The following is a 22,369-nucleotide window of genomic DNA, read 5'->3' as shown; positions in this document are numbered from 1 at the left end:
AAAATAATCAGTGCCTCAGAAAAATAAAGGAACATAGAACTTATACTTGATAGAGATGACCATTATTAACAGTCTGTATGTTTTTTTCAAATGCTCTTTAATTTCATATGTATATAAGTATTAGAAAAATTTTCAAGATACATTAATGTAATGAAAACAAGAAATACAGAAAGGATATCCTTTATATAATCGAGAATTATATGTGGTAAATAGTTGAAATTATGTCTGCTTACCCCTTAGAATTTGGTTTATATTCTTTAGACTATAAGGTATCTGAGTGTGAAGCTTTTATACATGTGTTTAGATATTTTTGAAACAATTGTATCTCCTATAAACTGTTGTGCCTGATTTTTCACTCAGCATATTGTTATTTTTGGGTCAGCACACTATCTTATGCTTTTATCATTTCTCCACAATGCAGATATACCATAATTTAAAAAAAAAAAAAAATTTTTTTTGGTACCAGGGATTTAACCTTGAACCCAGGGGCTCTTAACCACTGAGTCACATCCCCAGCCCCCCTCCCTTTTTTAAATAAAAAAAAATATATAAAATTTTTAAAATTGTTTTTTGGGTGGTACTAGGTATTGAACCCAACCAAAACCGTGCTCCACCGTTGAGCTTTATTTATCCTCCGACCTTTTTAAAAATATTTTTGAGACAGAGTCTCTCTAAGTTGTCCAGACTGGCTTAAAACTTGAAATCCTTCTGCCTCAGCCTCTTGAATCTCTGGGATTACAGGTGTGTGCTCCCACACCTTGTTAAGGATAAGATAAAGCAAGAATAACAAAACAGGATAAATTTCTAGGGGAGGGATTACAAGGTCAAATTGAACGTGCATCTGTAAGTACGAGGACAGTGCAGAGGAGCTGAAGCCTGAGCTTCCTTTTACAGGACACAGTTGAATTGGATGTTTTAACTTGGGCCATGTTATTCTTGTAAGGAAAACATAATGTTTAGTCTTGTGTTTGTGTTTTTTTACACAGGAGTATGCCAAAATGGTCCAGGTCTTACATGCATACTGCATCATTTCAGCAGGTGTCCGTATAAGTTGCACCAATCAAGTTGGACAAGGAAAGCGACAGCCTGTGGTATGCACCAGTGGAAGCTCCAGCATAAAGGAAAATATTGGCTCTGTGTTTGGGCAGAAGCAGGTAATGGTGGCCAGTTACTTAAGAACATTTTATTGCTATAGAGATTATGACAGGGTTGTCATCCTTTCTAATAGAGCATAAGTCCAAGAACTGAGTTTTTAAGATATGTATTGTAAAAAAATGTTTTTTAGAGCTGAAAAATTTTGTTATTATTCCAGAAATGAAATACCATATCCTTATTTCTCTCTGAAAAAGCTTAGAGTGGTCAGTGTGGTGATTATAAATATAGAAACTCAAGTGTGTTTCATCTTTGTAGTTAAAACATGTTTTTTTTAACCATTTTTTAGAATAGGTGGACACAATATCTGTATTTTTATTTTTCACTTTTTATTTTTTAATTTTATGTGGTGCTGAGGATCGAACCCAGTGCCGCATGCATGCTAGGCAAGCGCTCTGCCTCTGAGCCACAAACCCAGCCCAAAACAGTCAGGTTTTTAGTAGCACTGCAAAACAGTTATTGGGATTCTTTGAATTTTTATGTGTTCTTAATGTGAATAGCTTAACTGGAAAAGAAAACACATTTTATCTTCTCTGAAGTTTGGACCATTCTGTCTTTATTAGGAAATAACCGTTACTCTTGGTTTCTTTCAGTTGCAAAACCTCATTCCTTTCGTTCAGCTGCCCCCTAGTGACTCTGTCTGTGAAGAATATGGTCTGAGCTGTTCCGATGCTCTACATAATTTGTTTTAGTAAGTAGATTGTTGCCAGGAAAACTACAACCACACACTTTTTCCTGAGGGTGGTTTTTTTTTTTTTTTTTTTAACCTTTTTAAATAGAGATGTTAAAGCTTGTAGTATTTTTATGCCCTTATTAAAACCATGGACAGTTTCACTGCTGAGAAAGGGGATTTATATAAAAATTACTTAAATCAAACAGTATTCTAGGTAAATGGCACATTTCAAGGGGTTCCTATTGAATTAGTCTTTGTTAAGGCTCTTTAGTTGGAATAATATTTAAATTATTTTATCTATAATGTTTGACTTTTTGAGAATCTGGTCTTATTTATATTATAAAGCATCCTTATTTTTAGTTTGTGAAAAATGTACACTTCCATAAGTAGGAATGGCCCTGGCAAAGTCCATATTGCTTACTCCTCGTCCACTTGCCTTTGGCTTATGCCTGAAAGTGCAAAAAAAAAAAAAAAAAAAAAGAAAAATTGAAAATTGATTTCTTTATGTTAAGTGATTTTTCTTATAGAAATGCAGATATCCCTGGGTGGACCTCATATAGAATAAGCACTTCATCAATCCCTTAGTAGAGATAAGTTTGCTGACAACAGATTTTAAAAGGAGAGGGAATGTGGGTAGAGATTCTGAAAACAAATAGGTAGACTCCATTGACAAGCTGGTGGGGATAGTGCAAAGGTCTTGAGAATGTGTTTGGAGTGAGGCCCACTCCTGACATGGAGGCCCAGACTTCCTAGGGAAGATGAAAAGAGAGCTGAGGAGGTTAGCAGTGCACCCACTACATTATCTGAGATGGACTTTAGTCTGTGGAAGTTTAGGGCATTTCAGAATTTCTGGGTTCTTTTTGTGATTCTTCTGGATAAAGGAGAGATGCACTGGAATAGAAGTAGGAATACTCATCAGCAGGTCACCAGGTGTCCCATTGTTATTTGATTTTAACTGCATACTTTGTGCTAAATGTTTTAACACTTAGCTTAGCTTTGGAACCTGCCCTTACATATTATCCTTGATAGTATCTCAGGCTTCATCTCAGGCTGTGCACATGGTGTTGGCAGGAGCTCAACTGACAGACAATTTTTCTTCATCAATCGGCGGCCCTGTGACCCAGCAAAGGTATTTACAAAATTTTTATATTAATTTATTCTTTTTTTTAGTTGTAGATGGACACAATACCTTCATTTTATGTATTTATTTTTATTTGGTGCTGAAAGTTGAACCGAGTGCCTCATGTATACGAGGCAAGCACTCTACCACTGAGCTACACCTCAGCCCCATGTATTAATTTATTCTAATGCCTTTGAGTTTTTTTATTTATTATTTCATGATATAGGTAATTTACATGGAACTTGGGACCAACTGAGAAATTTGGCTTTAAAATTATTTTAAGCATTTATGAAAGTCTACTCTGCAGTTGTTTCAATTGTGTGTATATATATATGTATACACACAAGCATAAATAGATAAGCACATATTAATTACCTGTATGTTTGTTATCATAAAAGCTATCACTTTTTGAAGAAAATAAACGTTTCAGAACATTTTCTGTCATCTAGACTTTTCAGCATAGATTGACTACATGCATATGTTTCTATCTATATTTTCTCTTCCTTCTGCCATTTTCTAGGAAAATAAGGGCCCAGATTTTCCTCTGCCTCACACTGAAACTGATCATCTTGATATGGTTACATAGGTTTTTAGTGGTTCAGTTTTGACTTTTCTATCTTCAGCAACATAGTACCTTAGTAATATTTTCTATTTTTCCAGTGACAGATTAAAATTTACTTGTACCTACCACATGTGGTTCACTTTCTATCTTTTTTTTTTGGTAATGGGGATTGAACTCAGGGGCGCTCAGCCACTGAGCCATATCCCCAGCTCTATTTTATAATTTATTTAGAGTCAGGGTCTTGCTCAACACCTTGCTGTGCTGAGGCTGGATTACAGGTGTGCGCCACTGCGCCTAGCTTCTGCCTGTTTTTAGTTAGTGCAATTTCCATGGTTTAATCTCTAATGCCATTAGGTAATCTGATCATGATGTCCTGTATATATGTGTCTTCAGTACATTTGAAAGTGCTTTTGAACATTTAAACTGCACTTGAGTTTTATTAAAATTTCTTGAAGAGCATCTTCAGATTGGAAAAGGATTCAATTTCAGGAGTCTATGATTAAAAAATATCTCTTTGAGGGACATGATAACACTTTTGAGTGATTTTGATTGTGGGATAGTTCTATAGGCATGCACGTGTGCGTGCACACACACAGACACACAGACACACACACATATACACGTAGGTCAAAACTTATCTAATAGGTTGGCAGTCGTGTGTTCTTGTAGTCCCAGCTAACTTGGGAGGCTCAGGAGTAGGATTGCTTGGAAGAGTCTTACCAAACTGTATACTTTAAATATGTGCAGGTTTTTGCATACCAGTATTACCTTATTCATTTAATAATGCTTTAACAAAAATGTACCCTTTTAGAGATAACTTAGACTAGCATGTTGTTAACAACAGTGGGAGAAGGGAGCAATTATTGTTTTCTCATTTTTGTTTTTATACAGGTTTCCAGACTTGTGAACGAGGTCTACCATATATATAATCGGCATCAATATCCATTTGTTGTTCTTAACATTTCTGTTGATTCAGGTACGTTTCACTGAGATTTCAATAAAATGGGAGACTTATTCCTAAAAGAAGAAAATGAAGTTTGTAAAGCTCTGACTTGACTGGAAAGAGAACAATTTATGGTGATAAAATTTTGAGGTTTATAGACCTTCCTGCTTTCTACTTGAAACACACAGGCATAATTGTGTTATTAGGAAAATTTGACTTTTTAATATCAATAAAGGGAGGAAGTAGACTAAAATGTTCTCTCTGATTTTGAAAATAACTAATTAATTTTATCATCTGGGTATTTTTCTTTGATTGTTAAAAATTCTGGTTTATTGCCATCTGGAATTCCAGGCATGTGCCACTGTGCTCAGCAGTTTTTTTTATTTTTTGATATATTCAAGTTGTTCAATTTTAAGAAATTTCAAATGCTATATTTTAGAATCATTGTATGATTGTTTCCATAAGATACATTTCTTGAAGTGGAATTACTGGGTCAGTGAATATGATCATTTTAAGGCTTTTTGCTGTGTTGAATTCAAGGCATGCTGTGTCAATTTATACATCTGCCAACAATACTAGGTATTATAATTTTTAAACTAAATTCAGTAGGGGATAAAATATTGAAGCTTGCATTTTTCTCATACATTACATTTTCTTCTTCTTTTTTTTTTTTTTGGCAGTGCAGGAGATTGAACCCAGGGGTGCTCTACCATTTATTCATATCCCCAGACCTTTTTATTTTTTATTTTGAGATAGGGTTTTGCTAAATTGCCCAGCTGGCTTTGAACTTGTGATTCTCCTGCCTCAGCCTCTGAAATCTTCGGGATTATAGGGGTACACCACTGCTTGTGGTCTTATATATTCTTATGTGTTTATTTGTACTTTTTCTTTTACAGTTTACCCATTCAAATCCTTATATATTTTGTCTATTTGAAAAATTGTTCATGTTTTTCTTGTTTGTTTGAAAAAACTAATTTTATAATTTCTTATTTATTTTTGACACTAGGTATTGAATTCAGGGCCTTGCACACACTGGGCAAATGCTTTATCACTGAGCTACATTCAAAGCTCTAATTTATGAATATTAACCTGGATACCATAATACTTTTTTTTTTTTAGTTGTAGGTGGACACAATACCTTGATTTATTTACTCTTATGTGGTGCTGAGGATCAAAACCCAGTGCCTCACATGTGCTAATCAAGTGCTGTACTACTGAGCCTCAACCCCAGCCCCCATAATACTTTTTTTTTTTTTTTTTAACATTTTTTAGTTCTAGTTGGACACAATACCTTTATTTTATTTATTTATTTTTATGTGGTTCTGAGGATCAAACCCAGGGCCTCACACATGCTAAGTGAGTGCTTTCCTGCTGAGCCACAACCCCCGCCCCCTCCATAATACTTTTTAACATTGTAACATTTTGTAGAAGGTTGTTGAAGGATGAGGATAATTTAGAATATCAAAGAGAACTAATTAAAGTTAAAATGAGACAATTACTAAATCTAGCAAAATAAACACAAAAGATTTAATCATAACACTATGTAGCTCACCAGAAGCAGACTTTACAGAGTCATTAAATTGAAAATAGTGATATGCTTAATCAAAAATTGAAATGTAATTAAGAGAAGTATGGTTATAAGTAGCTAGACTTCTTATAGTAAGATATATACCAGTTAGGTTGGACTAAGTATTCAGTAGTAACAACTTCAAATCAAATGGCGTATCTAAGAGAAATTTTTGTCTTACTAACACATTTCTCACTTGGGTCATCAGATGTTCTCCATCTGGTCATTCAGGGATTCAGTCAGAGGCTCCACCAACTTATAACTACACCATCTGAACATAGGCAGAGAGTGACAGGACAGAGTAGAGGAGCATGCATGAGCTTTACATTTTTTACTGTCTTAACTTAGAAGTGATGCTCTTCATTTCGTCTTATATTTTACTGTCCAGAAATAGTCACATGACCCTGTTTAACTTAGCCAGACTGGGCTAAGCAGTACAGTCTTTCATGTGTTCTGAAGGGGAAGGAGACTGGAAATATTCACCAGAGGAAGTTTTTAAAACCCTGTAAGATGAATGAATATTTAAGACAGCATTATATGCATTTTTAAAATGTGAAAGTAAGTGCCAAAACATGTTGAAGAGCTAAAGCAAAAGTGAAAAAGTTTGAAATGTTACTTATAGTGAGGCAAGCAGGTAACCAGCACAGGCTAAGATGCAGGTCACAGAACAAAAGATTGAATGGGTCAATTGAAAGCTTTGTATCATTGTTTGACTTTTCAAACTATTTCCATAATTGGTTTTATTAATTGTATACATTTTATTTTTTAAGTTGCTTGAAAAATAAAGACTATGACAAACATTCTCAGTAACTCCAACAGAGTTAGATGACTAGTCAGCAGTTTGCAGAAAACCTCTCTTGATTGGGTGTCTAATTGCTTCTGAGTCCCAAGAATTGATTTGCTTCGAGAATGTAGGTGTTGTCTTACAGCCTCTTCCTCAGACTGCAATTCTTTCTTGCTCATTTGACCTTACACTCCTCAATACCAAGATTGTTCTTCAAGCAGCCCACATTGGTTTTTCTGATTCCACTGGCATCCTTATGCAACTATTAGCAGGACTGGACTCCCTAGGCACAGGGCTATAGGGCCCTACCCCTTCTGTTTCTTCCTGCCTGTTGCCAGGCTCAATGCAATTGGAGTCTTGAACTCAACTGATTTTTCCCTCTTCCTCCCTATGTTGTTTTTAGTAAGTTGTACTTTTGGTAAGAATAAGTGAATGGTGTAGTAGATGGACAAATTACTATAATTAAAGATGAATTAAAACATAATTGATGTGTTTTTTTTTTTTTTTTTGGTCTTAGAATGTGTTGATATCAATGTAACTCCAGATAAAAGGCAAATTTTACTACAAGAAGAGAAGCTTTTGTTGGCAGTTTTAAAGACCTCTTTGATAGGAATGTTTGACAGTGATGTAAACAAACTTAATGTCAATCAGCAGCCACTGTTGGATATTGAAGGTAAGAAAAATGCAGTGACAGAATAGCTTCTAAAGCTTCTAGCTATTGTGAGATTTGCTTTTTTTAAAAAAAATTTTATTTATTTATTTGTATGTGGTGCTAAGAATCAAACCCAGTGCCTCATGCATGCTAGGAGAACACTCTACCCCTGAGCCACAATCCCAGCCCAAGATTTACTTTTTATTTTATTTTTTTAAAGTTGACCTTTATTTATTTTGTTTATTTATATGTGGTGCTGAGAATCAAACCCAGTGGCCTCACGCATGGGAGGCAAGCACTCTACCACTGAGCTACAACCCCAGCCTGTGAGACTTGCTTTTTTCCTTCAGGTGAAACAAAATCTCTTTAGAGGATATATCACCCTAGAAAGTGTATAGCTGTAGGCTTAGGGTAATCTGTTACAAAGAGACGAGGGGTGAGCACCTTTAGCCCTCCCATGGGTGTTTAGTGATGTCTTTCTTGATCCATAGTACCACTCTCGTTTTTCTAATCATCAGCAGATGACACAAGATTTACATTGAGCAGAAGTCTGCCTTGATTATAGATTCTTAAGTCTCTTGACATTTCTTTTACTATATATTTTTGAGTTAAGTTCTTAGCACTCACCCTGGAGATTATAATTAGCATAGCAATTGAATTCAGAGTAACCATAATTTAATTTCAATAATATCCAGATTTATCTGGTGCCTACCACCAGATTTATCATTTTTGTTTTGTATGGTTATCTTTTAAATCACATAGTAGAAAAAGGATACAAATGAAAAATACATTTATTCTTTCTCTTATATTTACCTTCCTTTATAGTTTACCTTTATTAGTGCTCTTAATTTCCTCATGTGGATTTGAGTTTCTGTCTGTTGTCCTTTTGTTTCATCTTGAAAGACTCCCTTTAGATTTCCTGTAAGGCAGATCTATACTAATGATTTTTTTTAGTCTTAATATCGTCTCTTTTTTCTTTTTGGGGGTTGGGGGGTTGGGGGGGTGGGGGTGTAGAGGATACTAGGGATTGGACCCAGGGATGTTTTACTACTGAGCTACATTCCCCAGCCATTTTCAATTTTTTTAAATACCTTTATTTTATTTACGTATATAGTGCTGAGGATCAAACCCAGTGCCACATGCATGCAAGGCAAGTGCTCTATCACTGAGTCACAACCCCAGCCCCTCAATTTTTTTATTTTGAGTCAGGGTCTTGCTATGTTGCTAAGAGTCTTGCTGAATTGCCAGGCTGACCTTAAACTTGTGTTCCTCCCACCTCAGGCTCCTGAGTTGTTGAGATTACAGACATGTGCCACCAATCCTGGTGAGCCATCATTTCATCCAATAGTCTTTTTGCCTCTTTGTTTCTCTCTCTCCTGGGATACCTACTTTGTGTACATTGGTGTGTTTGATCGTCTCCAGAGGGTCTCAGAGTCTCAGTTCATTTTCCTTTATTCTTTCTGTTCTAACTAGATGACCTCAGTTAACCCACCAATATTGCTGATGTCTCTGCCTGATGAAATCTTCTATTGAGCTTTTCTGGGGAATTTTTTATTTCAGTGGTTATGCTTTTCAATTCCAGACTTCTTTTTAAAAATTTCTATCAGGCCCACCCACTTTTCAGCCTGTCCACTGGAGACTCTGAGGCACATTTATATTGTGCAGAGGCATGGACTTTTTTTTTATAGTCCTTCCAGATTTCTCTGCTTTCCTTTCCTGTCTTCCCTCTACATCCCATCTGGAAATGTCAATAAAGACATATGCCACTTTGAAAAAATAATAATAATAATTTCTATCAGGGGGCTGAAACAGGAGGTTCACAAGTTCAAAGCCAGCCTCAGCAATGTAGTGAGACTCTAAGTAACTTAGACCCTTTCTCAAAATAAAAACCAAAAAGGGCTGGGATATAGCTCAGTGGTAGAGTGCCTGTGGGTTCAACCCCCAGTACAAAAAAAAGAATTTTTTTCTGTCTAATGATAATCTTATTTGGCAGTGCATTATTTTTATAGTTTGGGGTGTGTGTGTGTGTGTTGTGAGAGAGAGAGATTGAGAGATTGAGAGACTGGAGATTGAACCTTGGGGTGCTCTACCACTGAGCTACACCCCTAGCATTTTTTATTTTCATCACTAAGTTGCCCACGCTGGGCTGGAACTTGAAATCTTCCTGCCTCAGCCACCCAAGTTCCGGGGATTACTGGCATGTGCCACAATATCTGACTTTCTTTGATTCTTTACATATGGTTTCCTTTGGTTCTTTGAACCATTTATACTGGTGCTGATTTAAGCCAGGAGTGGTGGTGCATGCCTATAATCCCAGAGGCTTGGGAGGATGAGGCAGGAGGATCTTGAGTTCAAAGCCAACTTCAGCAATGGTGAGGCACTAAGCAACTCAGTGAGACCCTGTCTCTAAATAAAATACAAAATAGCGCTGGGATGTGGCTCAGTGGTTGAATGCCCCTGAGTTCAATCCCTAATACCCTCCTTCTCCCAAAATAGCTGATTTAAAATCTTTGTCTAGTTAAGTCCCTAGATAAGCTTCTTCAGGAATAGTTTTATTGACCATCTTTTTTCCTTTACATGAGTTATACTTCCTTGCTTTTTTTTTTTTTTTTTTTTTTTTTTTGCAGGTTTCTTTTTTTTTCCCCACAGAAAAGTGAACATTTTAAGTAATAGAATATATGGTAACTCAAAATCAAATTTTTTCCCCTCCCTAGCATTTGTTTTTGTTGCTTTTTGTTGTTTGTTTGTTCATTTAACTGGAAAAAAAAAAATCTCTGTGAAACCTGTGTTTTTTGGTTATGTGTAGCCATGAAGTCTCTGATTTTGGTTAGCTAATTATTAGACAGTTTTCCTTAAATGCCTGGACCCACCAAGTGTTCCAGTGTTTGCGGCGAGGCCCCATGTGCTTATTGGGGCACACCTTTGATACTCAGCCAGGCAGTTGACAGCTCTGCCTTGGCCTTCACTTCCTGCTTGAACTGAGCATCAGGGTCAGCCAGAGGTCGGAGATTAGGGTCTGCCCAGGTCTTTTCTAGGCACGCCAAGTGGTCTTCTAGATTCACAAGTTTATATTGGAACTTTTCAAAGCCCCTGTGGACATCTCATTCCCAGGCTTTTCCTCTTAAACTTTTTTGGTTACTCTGTTATTTTCCCAACTTTTAACCAGTCTCAGACTATGATTTTAAGCAATTATCTTGAATAAGGTTTGACCATGACTCTCAAGGAAGGCCCTTTTTGTGCTGGGTGAACTGAGTCCACACAAATATAGACAGCCTTGCAGATGGGGTGCTCCAGAAACTACCAGACAGGTCAAGTTATTGTATGTCTCTAGGACGTGAAATTTTGACAGACCATCTTGTTTTGTCTGGTGGCTGCTAGGCCTCTGTAGTTGTACTATGAGCTCAGTCTATTGGTTTTCAAGGATATTTTAAGACTGCGAAGGAGGGACTGGGGCTAGACCCAGTTCAGTGGCCTTAGAGCTTACTGTTTTTATGGAGATCTGACCATTTTTCTTGAATAAATACTCTCCAGTTGTTGTAAGTCTTACATTAATTCCCTGAGTTCTGAAAAAGTTGATTCTGACCTTTTTTTTTTTTTTTTGCCAGTTTTCTTATTCCTTTTAAGGAGGAGGGTCTCTTTGGAGGTCCTCACTCTGCCATTTTCCCTGAGGTCATCCCATGTAGTCTTCATTGAGTGTCACATTGAAGTGAGAGTTGTCACAAAGGTGATCTGATCTCTGTCATGTTGTGTTCAATCATTTTTTACTACTTGGTCATATGTTGTCATCCATTTGTCAGAATAAAATGTTTCGTTTTTATTTAGTCAAACCATAAACACTGGATGACCTGTGGGAGGTGCCAAAGTTGAACCCCAGCTTCCTTCCTTGGCAGAGGGAGGAGTTGACCTTTCCTGTCTGGTGGCCAGACCCACTCTATCTTAGTTAAGTTCATAAGCCAGTTTTCCCCTGATCCCTATGTCTGAATGTGAAGGGATAGAAGTGGAAGACCATAATTGTGTCCTTGGTGGGGGAAAAGGCCAGAGAATTACTGCAAGACTGGAACTAGTCTTAGTAGGAAGCTACAAGGTGACAGGTGCTCATTTCATGCTGCCAGTGGGAGAAAAATGCTCTGCGATGAGTCTGAGACTGGAAGAAGCTCTAAAGGGAGGTGCTGAGAACAGCAAAACTAGGCTTTCTCGGGTCTTTCCTAGACATGCAGGCGGCCTTGTAGGTCCGCAGGTTTAAGGGGAGCAGGATGCAGAGTAGGAACAGAGAGACTGCTCTCTGTCCTCACATTTCCCAATACCCTGAAGGCAGAAAGAGGTTGATTTGGAAAATGGTTGGGTGGGCTTTTGTAGAGTGCCACAGAGTACAATTGGGAGAATCCGAGAATATGGTAGGGGGCCTGAGGCTCCTGATGGTCTGGTGAGCCAGTGGGTGGTGGGAGAAGAGCACTGAATGCCAGTATTGGTGTGGCGAGGCGGCTGACTTATATCTGGAAGACTCAGGATTTTCCTGACTATTGTTTGCATGGGAGAGTGGGGACATCACTCTGCTTGTGAAACACTGAGGAGGGTTGTTGGCAGCACATGCCTCTGATGGAAGGGCTAACTGGTGACTGAGCTCTTTCCAGACCTAGCTGGAGAGGCCACCTCATAATAGACCATTTAGAACCACTGTATTGGGAGGCATAGCGACCTCAGTGCCTGTCTTTTAGCTATTCTGTTGAAGTAGAACAGTGACACAGAAACAGACATTGTATGTATGGCTTAAATGTCATAGCCCTGAGATCGAGAAAGAGCTCCCACAAACCACCCTTGTGCCCCTTTTCCTACACTAACCACCAGTAGTAAATTATTTTCTGACTTGCAGCAGCATTAGTTTAATTTGCTTTTAATTTGCAGTCATTTAATGAGTATTTTTTATGATTTGTGTGTAACATTCAGCCAAGTCACATGGGCCATCCGTTCATTCATTCTGGTGGCTGTACAGAATTCCACTGTGTTCACATACCACAGTTTCTTTGTGGGTATTTGGGTTTTTTGCCGTCTGGGGCTTCAGAGAAAGCTGCCATGAGCATTCTCACACATGTCTTCTGGTGACCATCCGTAGTTTTTTGTGGGGGGAGGAGCAGAGCTGGGTCATTGGTGCATGCACTTAGGAGATGCTCCCCAGAGTATTACGGAGCAGCCGTACCAGTCTAACTGCCACCAGTAGTGTTTAAGATTTCCTCATGAGGCTCATTCTTGTGAACATTTAGTTGCTTTTAAATTTACCCATTCTGGTGCTGAACGGCATCATATTATTTTTATTTGTGCCCCTTTTAATTAAGTGGGTAGTGTTTACATATTTAATTAGCTGCTTGTCCTTTTTTATGAAATGCCTGTTCATCTAAAAAACATCCTCTTGTCTCACTTCAGTACAGTCCCTGATATTTTTCTCTGTTCTCATCTGCCTAGGTAACTTAATAAAGATGCATGTGGCAGAAATGGAAACGCCTCTGCCAGAAAAGCAGGCGAGTTCCCCTTCTCTAAGGACTCGAGGAGCAGAAACAAAGGTAGTGTCCATTTCCAGGCTGAGAGAGGCCTTTTCTCTTCGTCATACCACAGGGACCCAGTCTCGGGACCTAGAGATTCCTGAACCCAGGCGGAATTCTCCAGTACAAAAAAGGGGTGTACCATCTGCTAGTGCCTCAGATCCTGTCTCTGGCAGAGGCTTTCAGGACCCTCAGGGAGAGGTGGTGAGTCCCAGGAAGGACTGTGTGGACAGAGTGGAAATGGAGAAAGACTCAGGATGCAGTAGCACTTCAGCTGGCTCAGAGGGAGGGCTCAGCACTCCAGAAGCCAGCAGTCACTGTAGCAGTGACCATGCGGTGAGCTCCCCAGAAGACAGATCTTCACACGAGGATGTGGGCTCTTGTGAGAAAATACCTGAAATGGAATATCACCTTTCAGATGTGGAAAGCTGTTTAAACCAAGAAGATACTGGATATAAATTAAGAGTTTTGCCTCCACCAACTGATATTACATACTCAAACACCAAGCGTTTTAAAAAAGAAGAAATTTCTTCAAATGTTGACACTCCTCAAAATTTGGTTACTACTCAGAACTTATCAGTGGCTCAGGTTGATGTAGCTGTTAAAATTAGTAAGAAAATAGTGCCCCTTGACTTTTCCATGAAGTCTTTAGCTAAACGAGTAAAGCAGTTAAATCACCAAGAACAGCAAAGTCAAAGTGGGCAGAATTATAGGAAATTTAGGGCAAAGATTTGCCCTGGAGAAAATCAAGCAGCAGAAGATGAGCTGAGAAAAGAGATCAGGTAAAGTTTGCTCTTAATGGTGTTTTGGTCAGGTTTATGGCTGGTGGCTTTGAGTGAACCAGAGGTTGGTCCTCAGACTCCGCATTGGAATCTCTGGCTTTCACTTTTCTGTCTGGCTTGGGTAGGGTGGCACCAGAATGTGTCCTCTGACCTGTGTTGCCCAGCAGGATAGCCCTGTCTGAGGGCTTCCCTGCACCACAGACTTCTGTCCCTCGTGAGCTTGCCCTCTTTGCTTCTCACTCTCAGATTATAAGGTCAGGGCTGACTATGACGCCACAGATTGAATTTTGGCTTTGCCGTGTACTCTTGGCAGTGGTCTTTCCATCCACCGCCTTCTTGCTGCCTCATACACCTGTCATATTAATTTTCTTTAAAGAACTCATTCCCACACTCTTCTGCTAGAAAATTTCTAACTTGTTTTTCCTTAGATTTTCTCAGCACTTTATAATGATCAGCTGTTTTTCTGCTGTGACCAGAGGACCTGATAAGAATAGTTAGAGGAGGAAGAGTTTATTTGGGGCTCACAGTTTCAGAGCTTAGCTCATAGTTGGCCAGCTCCACTGCTCTGTGCCCAAAGTGAGGCAGAACACTCCTCACAGACAAAATGTAAACTCCAAAGGCATACCCCCAGTGCCCCATCTCTTCTGATCATACCCTACCTTCTTGCAGTTACCACCCAGTTAATCCTTATCAGTAGATCAAAGTACTGATTAGGTTAAGGCTCATAACTCAGTCATTTTTTTTGAGAGAGAGAGAGAGAGAGAATTTTTTAATATTTATTTTTTAGTTTTCGGTAGACACAATATCTTTGTTTGTATGTGGTACTGAGGATCGAACCCGGGCCGCACGCATGCCAGGCGAGCGCGCTACCGGTTGAGCCACATCCCCAGCCCCATAACTCAGTCATTTTATCTCTTAATTTTCTTTTTTTTTTTTTTAGTTGTAGATGGACACAACACCTTTATTTTATTTATTTTATGTGGTGCTGAGGATCGAACCCAGTGCCTCACATGTGCTAGGCGACCACTCTACCACTAAGCTACAGCCCCAGCCCCTCTTTTAATTTTCTTGCATTGTCCAACATAGAGCTTTTGGGGGACACATTATATCTGAATCACACCAGTATTCTTTTCAGATCAGTCCAATTAAGCAAAGTCTTCTTGACCCCAGTTTTATCCCTCTTCCTGACAATTTCCAACCCATAGTGACTTCTGATGTTAAATTTATGGCAGATTTGGTAGATTATCACCATTTCCCATTTTTTAGTTTAATGTATATTTGGAAAAATTACCACTAGCTCATTGTCAGTCTGGTGGTTGTAAAGGATAAGTGAGAGTCAATTTAAGAAAAAATAACAGGGCAAATAATGGGAAACATTGGTAGCTACCTACCACTTTCTTCACAGTAATCATGATCTACCCCCTGGTGCTTCCTCCTCCTCCCAGTGCTGGGGGTCAAACCCAGGCCCTCAGGCATGCTAGGCAAGTGCTGTACCACTGAGGAACTTTCCCAGCCCCATTGTGGCTTTTTTAATAGTTTAAACAAAAAAAAACTTCTGGTGTGTTTTGTCTCACCAATTACTGAGACATGCTGCACACTCTACAACTCTAATTGTAGTGGCCTCCTGTGGCACTTTGGATCACAGATTTTACCCAGTTCATATTCAATATGCTTCAACAAAGAATAATATATACTTTCTTTGATATTCATAAACCTAGTTTATATTAAGATAAATTATATAAATTATATTAAGTGTTCAGGAAGTGCTTTCTTTGAAAAACAGATTAAGATTGCTAGGCATGGTGGCCCATGCCAGGCTGAGCAGGAGGATTGTAAATTCAAGTCCAGGCTAGCCAGCTCATCAAGACCCTTCTTTCTCAGTGGATCATTACAACCCGGGAGTTGGCAGTTTTGCAAGAACCATAGATGGTTGCCTCACAAATCCCCAACCCACAGCATGCCTTGCCTTGGCTCTTGGCTGCTAGCACACAGTTGCTGTACCGGCCACAGCTCTTGGTTCAGAGTTCTTGTTCTGACAAGGTGTGGTATGGTTTACTTTTTTCTCAGAGACGCATTTCTAGTTAAAAGAGTAGGTAGTAATAGATGACGTGGAGGTAATGCTCACCACCTAAATCCTACTCACTGGGGAAAAGGCACTCTACCATGAGTTTTATCCCCACCTCTTTTTATATTCTATTTTATTTATTTTTTAAAATATGTCTTTAGTTGTTGTTGGGCCTCTATTTTATTCATCTATTTATATGTGGTGCTGAGAGTCAAACCCAGTGCCTCACACATGCTAGGCAAATGCTCTACCACTGAGCCACAACCCCAGCCCTTATATTTTATTTTTAAGACAGGATCTTGCCAAGTTGCTGAGGCTGGTCCTGAGCTTGTGATCCTCCATCCTCAGTCTCCTGAGCCACTGGGATTATCAGCATCTTTTTGTTTTTTATTTTGAAATAGGGACTCACTAAGTTGCTCAGGTTGGCCTTGAACTTGTGATCCTCTTTCCTCAGCTTCCTGGTCACTGGGATTATAGGTGTGCACTGCCTCCACCAACTACCACATTCTGTATTTTGAGTTACAACCAAACATATCAAGCCATCTTCTATAGTTGTTTAAACCAGATACTGTTTTCTGTAGAAGGAGAGAAACCTACCAAAGAGTCTTGAGGCCCACGCAGGTTCTTCCCAAAGATCATTCTCCTAGGGAGCTGGAGCACATGCAGACAGTTCCAGGAGAGGAGGAATCTGCTGTTACCAGCGTATTGAGTGTTGGCTCCATGCTCTCCAGTCTTCATGCTGCTTTACTCCTGGAGGCTAGACCACATGGGTAGGCACTTCTCGTGGCGCATTGCTAGACTTCATCAAGAGAGCTTGCTGGGGGGAACACTGCACGACAAAGCAGACACTTCCTTCCTTGCTTCCCAATGCCTGTTCTCTTTCACAGCGCAGCTGCCAGAGGCAATCAGGAGCCCCTGCATGGCTCACTCTGGCCATTTCTTTCCATTTAGGGCTAACAGCCACTCCTGCTGGAGCTCAGTCTCCATGGTGGCACCTTCTCCAGGAGTTCCCCTTTTGGGCACTCTCCCTCCCTATAGGTAGCAACTACTCCTTGTGTTTGCTGCTCTTTATTTCTTAGTTTAGTAGTTGGCCACATTTTACTGTGAATAATTTTAGTCTAAATTCTCCTTTATCAATCATGGGCGTGTTTTTATCCCTTGACTGGACTCTGACTGATATGGAAATGGTCCAGGAATGGTGCCAGGAGACAGACCCTCAAAGATAGGCTTTAGGGACTGGTTTGGTTATGACTTGGGTTTATAATCCGTGGCATGCAGAGGGAATCACAGTCACACTATCTGTCATCTGTGGTTGATTGTGATGAGGTGCCAACTTTGTCACTTCATTGTAATGAAGCCAGTGTCTCAGAAGTCCCAGTGGCTGCTGCTGCTGAACAAGTATTGGTGACAGTGCCCTGGAGCATTTACAAAAAGAAATGGCAGTCTCAGCTTCTTTTGTTCTCTGCTCAGGCCACTGTCTGAGAGGCAGAGAGTTCCAAAGCAGCTGTAAGAATCTTTTTTTTTTTTTTTAAATTTTCTCTTTGTGAGTTTATTGGGTATGTTTTGTTCTAACCAGCTTGAAACTGAAAACTGATTCTCAGTGGCAGTGATACCACTGAGGTTTTTTTTTTTTTCTTTTTTAAATTTTAATTTGTTATATATGACAGCAGAATGCATTACAATTCATATTACACATATAGAGCACGATTTTTCATCTCTGGTTGTACTCAAAGTAGAGTTCCACAATTCGTGTCTTTATACATGTATTTAGGGTAATGATGTCCATCTCATTCCACTGTCTTTCCTACCTCCATGCCCTCTCCCTTCTCTTTTGTCCTATCTAGAGTTCATCTAATCCTCCCATACCCCACCTCACCACATTGTGAATCAGTATCCTTAAATCAGAGAAAACATTTGGCATTTGGTTTTTTGGATTGGCTTACTTCACTTAGCGTTATATTCTCCAACTACATCCATTAACCTGCAAATGCCATGATTTTATTCTCTTTTAATGCTGAATAATATTCCATTGTGTATATATACCACATTTTCTTTATCCATTCATGTACTGAAGGGCATCTAGGTTGGTTCCACAGTTTAGCTATTGTGAATTATGTTGCAATAAACATTGATATGGCTTTGTCCCTGTAGTATGCTGTTTTTAAGTCTGCTGTTTTTATCTGATGTGCATGTGATAAGCTCTAACAGTCTTGCTTTTTGTCGTAGCTGGGGCTTATGTTGAGGAAAATAAATGTTCCTAAAATTTAATTGTGTGGGTTTCAGGGTTACTATATCTACCTCTTATGTGAAGTTGAGGTTTGTCTCTGGTCTGCATTGACCTACACAGTGTTGAGTTAGATTTTGAAGTCACCTACCAAGGGACTTAGTAGTTAAACCTGGCAGATAATAAAAGGATTAATACCCAGGATTTGCAGAAAGTTATACTTACTATTGGTGGGAGCGCAAACTTTTTTTTCTTAATATTTTTTTTAGTTGTAGGTAGACACAATACATTTATTTATGTGGTGCTGAGGATCGAGTCCAGGGCCTCACACATGCAAGATGAGCACTCTACCACTGAGCTCTAGCCCCAGCCCTAGGAGCGCAAACTTTTACAGACTTGCTATGAAAAGAAAAAACTGTACATACATAATTGTAGGGACTAATCTCACAGAAAAACTCCTATGAATGAGCAGGTCTTGTTGCAGCTTTGTGTGCATTATTAGAATTTTTTAGCTGTTCAAAAATGTTGCTCACTGGTTGGCCAACTGAATGTCTTTCAGTAGAGAATTTGTCAAAGTATGCTGCATCTACACAGTGAGTTCCTATGTGGCCAGTCAAAAGAATGAAGTAGGGGCTGGTGATGTGGCTCAAGCGGTAGCGCGCTCGCCTGGCATGGGTACGGCCCGGGTTCAATCCTCAGCACCACATACAAGCAAAGATGTTGTGTCTGCCGAAAACTAAAAAATAAATATTAAAATTCTCTCTCTCTCTCTCCTCTCTCTCTCTCTTAAAAAAAAAAAAGAATGAAGTAGGTATATGTGTGTGGATCTGAGAATAATTCTACAATGTGTTAAGTGATGGAAGTAGAGTGGTGTGAAGAATAAAGTTTAATTTTTATTTTTTTAATAACAAATTTGTGTATAGGCAAAGGTCTAGAAGGATATATATATCAAATTATGAAAGGCAGTGAATAATGTCATCTCTGGGAAGTTGGATGAATGCATAATCAGTGTTATCTGTAGAAAGTGGGATTGTAATCATAAAAATAATCTTTAAGATTTCTTATAATGAATGTTTTCTTAATGCAGTAAAACAATGTTTGCAGAGATGGAGGTCCTTGGTCAGTTTAACTTGGGATTTATAATAACCAAACTGAAGGAGGACATCTTCCTCGTGGACCAGCATGCCGCTGACGAGAAGTACAACTTCGAGATGCTGCAGCAGCACACTGTTCTCCAGGCTCAGAGGCTCATTGCGTAAGTTCACATAGAGTCCAAAATTTTCACTGCTATTTCCCTAGTTCCTCCCCTCATTTAAGATTGAAGAACTTATAAGTGTCTGCTTATGTGCATGTTAGTCTTTGCCATGGACATCCATGCAGCAGTTTTACACTTTTTATGTAGTACTAGTCCTGGCTGTCATTTCTTAAGTGTTTATCATGTGCCGGGGACTATTGAAGCAGTTTGCATGCACTGGTTTATTTAATCCTCACAAACCTACAAGACACTTACTGTCTCCATCACTATTTCACAGGTGACAAAACAGAGATGCTAAAAAGCCTGCTAGAGGTCACTTAGCTGATGTGTTCTTTAGGTATTAGAATTTTTAGCTTTTCAAAAATGTGGCTCACTGGTTGGCCAAAAAATTATTTTGGTGAAGGGCAATTGATAGTTCACAGTATTCATAGTTACAGTGCAGAAGGGTTGTGTGTTCAGAAAGGCAGCAGAGTGTGCAGCTCAGTCTACCTGTGTAGCAGAGCAGTTTCAGTGGCTTGTTGCAGTGGCTTATTGCTGAAGAAGTCAGCACTTCTCTCTCCTGTGTCAAGTTTGAATGTTTTCAATGACCACCATTCAAGGGGCTGTGATGGTTGTCATGTAAACCAGCAGGTTTGTCTTAAGCGGGGTTACAAGAGGTCACTGATTTCATTTGGGAAATAAAACTATGTAGATAAATGAACTCAGACTACAAGGGGTAGATGGGGCATAGAGAAACATCCCCCCAAATAGTCCTCAGCTGGGAAAGTGTGTCCAGCTTACTGAATGCTCCATTTCCCATGGAATGCATTAATCCTTTTCATTTTCCGCAGGAGTAGTGGTAATAGTGAAGATGTTTGGTGAGCTGCTTTATAATGTGTACATATTTCTGCTTGTTTCATGGGATCTTTTGACATTTTGCATAAATGTGCAACATCACAAGTTAAATTAGATGATCACAGGCCACTTTGGGTTCCACATGGACCACACTTCAAGATTAAAGGATAAAGACTAAAATTCCTTCCTAGCCTATGAGACCCTGCACAGTTTGCCCTTGATGACCTCTTTAGCATTTTCTATTTTCCCTTCTTATTCTCTTGAGCTACTCTGGCTTTATCCTGGCCATCCTGATTAATTCAGCCATGGAATTCATTGAGAAAAATGAAATGTGTCTTTTTTTAAAAATATTTTTTGTTGTACATGGACACAATACTTTTGTTTTATTTATTTACTTTTAAGCGATGCTGAGGATTCGAACACAGTGCTTCACATGTGCTAGGCAAGCACTCTACCACTAAGCTACAACCCCAGCCCTGACGTGTGGTGCTGGGAGCATGAGCAGTCCTTTGGAGTGCCTTTGCACAGATGGTTCTCTCTGCTGGGAACACTCATCCCATACCTACCTCTCTCCCTTTACCTGATTTGCCCTCCTTGTCCTTATAGCTCAGCTTTTCCCCTGACCTTAGAGCCAAGGCCCACTTGCTGTATGCTCTTATGGCACTGGATGTCTTTTCTTCCCTATCTCACTGTTGTTTGTAGTTATAATTGATTTGACTGTCTGTTTAGTGTCTTTCTTCCTCACTAATATAAGACAGAGACCTAGTCTCTGTTTGCTCACCAGACTATTTCCTGTGTTCAGTAGTGTTGTCTTATTATGAATCCATTAGGAGAGATGAGTGGATAAGAAATGTAGGCAGAGGAGGGAGCAGGATAGCAAAATTCTTGTTCATGTTCATTGTTTTCAAATGATCTTTATTGTGAAGTGGAAATGTTGGCATAGTTTTATCCTTAAGGAGAAGATCTGAAAAAAGACCTGGTCCCTGGGATAGGATGGCAGATTGAGGAGAAAGCAAACTACTTTTCACATTAAATTTTAATATGAACTTTATAAGAAAAAGAAAACTAAAAGAAATAGTGCAGGAGGTTTTTGTGATGAATAGTGGAAAGGTCCAAAGCTGAATAATGTTATATCATTTTTTGAAAGTTAGTATATAATATTAATGTTTCACTTTCTTTTTTTTTTTGGTACTAGGGATTGAACTTGACCACTGAGCCACATCCCCAGCCCTATTTTGTATTTTATTTAGAGACAGGGTCTCACTGAGTTGCTTAGTGCTGAGGCTGGCTTTGAACTTGTGATCCTTCTGCCTCAGCCTCCTGAGCCGCTGGGATTTCAGGCATGCAACCACATCCAGCTTAATGTTTCACTTTCATTTCTGCTTTATGGGTAAATGTTGATGTCAAGTTACAGTGTGAATCTCCTGTTTTTCAGACCTCAGACCCTCAACTTAACTGCTGTCAATGAAGCTGTCCTGATAGAAAATCTGGAAATATTCAGAAAGAATGGCTTTGATTTTGTCATTGATGAAGATGGTAAGTTAGTAATCATGACTATCAAATTGTGGTATTTTTTTAAGAGCTGGGAACAGTCTTTGACATTATTTAATCAGTTTATTTATTTTGTAAAAGGTGCAAAGGCTTCCCAAGAAGCATTTTGTGTCTTCAGATGTTCCTTTGCAGTAGTACTCAAATAATAGATATTTCTCAAATAATGGATTTTTCTCAAACTTTTATTCTTTTAGCTCCAGTCACCGAAAGAGCTAAGTTGATTTCTTTGCCAACCAGTAAAAACTGGACTTTTGGACCCCAAGATATAGATGAGCTGATCTTTATGCTGAGTGACAGCCCTGGGGTCATGTGCCGGCCATCCCGAGTCAGGCAGATGTTTGCCTCCAGAGCCTGTCGGAAGTCTGTAAGTATAGAAAGCCCCACTGTGGGGCATGGTGGGTCTGCTCATGCCTGGGGTCTTAGGAAGTTCTCAGTTCAGCTCCTGATTGGGTCAGTGTTGTTGAATGTCTTCATGATCGCCACAGAACATGTTATGCCAAGAGTCAGATCATCTCTATTAGTACAACATACCAGCCAGCAGGTCTGTGTTATCTTTGTCCTCTAATTCACGCCTGTTGCCCTTTTTCCACATAGTTAAGCAGTATTCCACCTTGGGGCTTTTGTTGGCCCTAGCATGGTCAGCTCTGCATGCACCTTGCCTGTCCATGGTC

General features: G+C 39.3%; 1 protein-coding gene across 1 annotated transcript in view; it reads left to right on the top strand.

The window, feature by feature from the left end:
- Nucleotides 1–22,369, top strand: part of Pms2 (PMS1 homolog 2, mismatch repair system component) — a 31,779-nt gene that overhangs the window by 6,160 nt on the left and 3,250 nt on the right. Inside the window, exons 6-14 of the mRNA XM_027953221.3 lie at nt 987–1,154; nt 1,746–1,843; nt 2,855–2,954; nt 4,399–4,483; nt 7,319–7,474; nt 12,911–13,769; nt 19,146–19,313; nt 21,583–21,683; nt 21,893–22,062. Coding sequence (XP_027809022.3) covers nt 987–1,154; nt 1,746–1,843; nt 2,855–2,954; nt 4,399–4,483; nt 7,319–7,474; nt 12,911–13,769; nt 19,146–19,313; nt 21,583–21,683; nt 21,893–22,062 — 1,905 coding nt within the window. The remainder of the gene's footprint in view (nt 1–986; nt 1,155–1,745; nt 1,844–2,854; nt 2,955–4,398; nt 4,484–7,318; nt 7,475–12,910; nt 13,770–19,145; nt 19,314–21,582; nt 21,684–21,892; nt 22,063–22,369) is intronic.

This window comes from Marmota flaviventris, chromosome 19, assembly GCF_047511675.1.
Source record: "Marmota flaviventris isolate mMarFla1 chromosome 19, mMarFla1.hap1, whole genome shotgun sequence".
Lineage (NCBI taxonomy): Eukaryota > Metazoa > Chordata > Mammalia > Rodentia > Sciuridae > Marmota > Marmota flaviventris.
The sequence above is the reverse complement of the archived record's forward strand: the minus strand, read 5'-3'. Positions and strand labels throughout refer to the sequence as shown.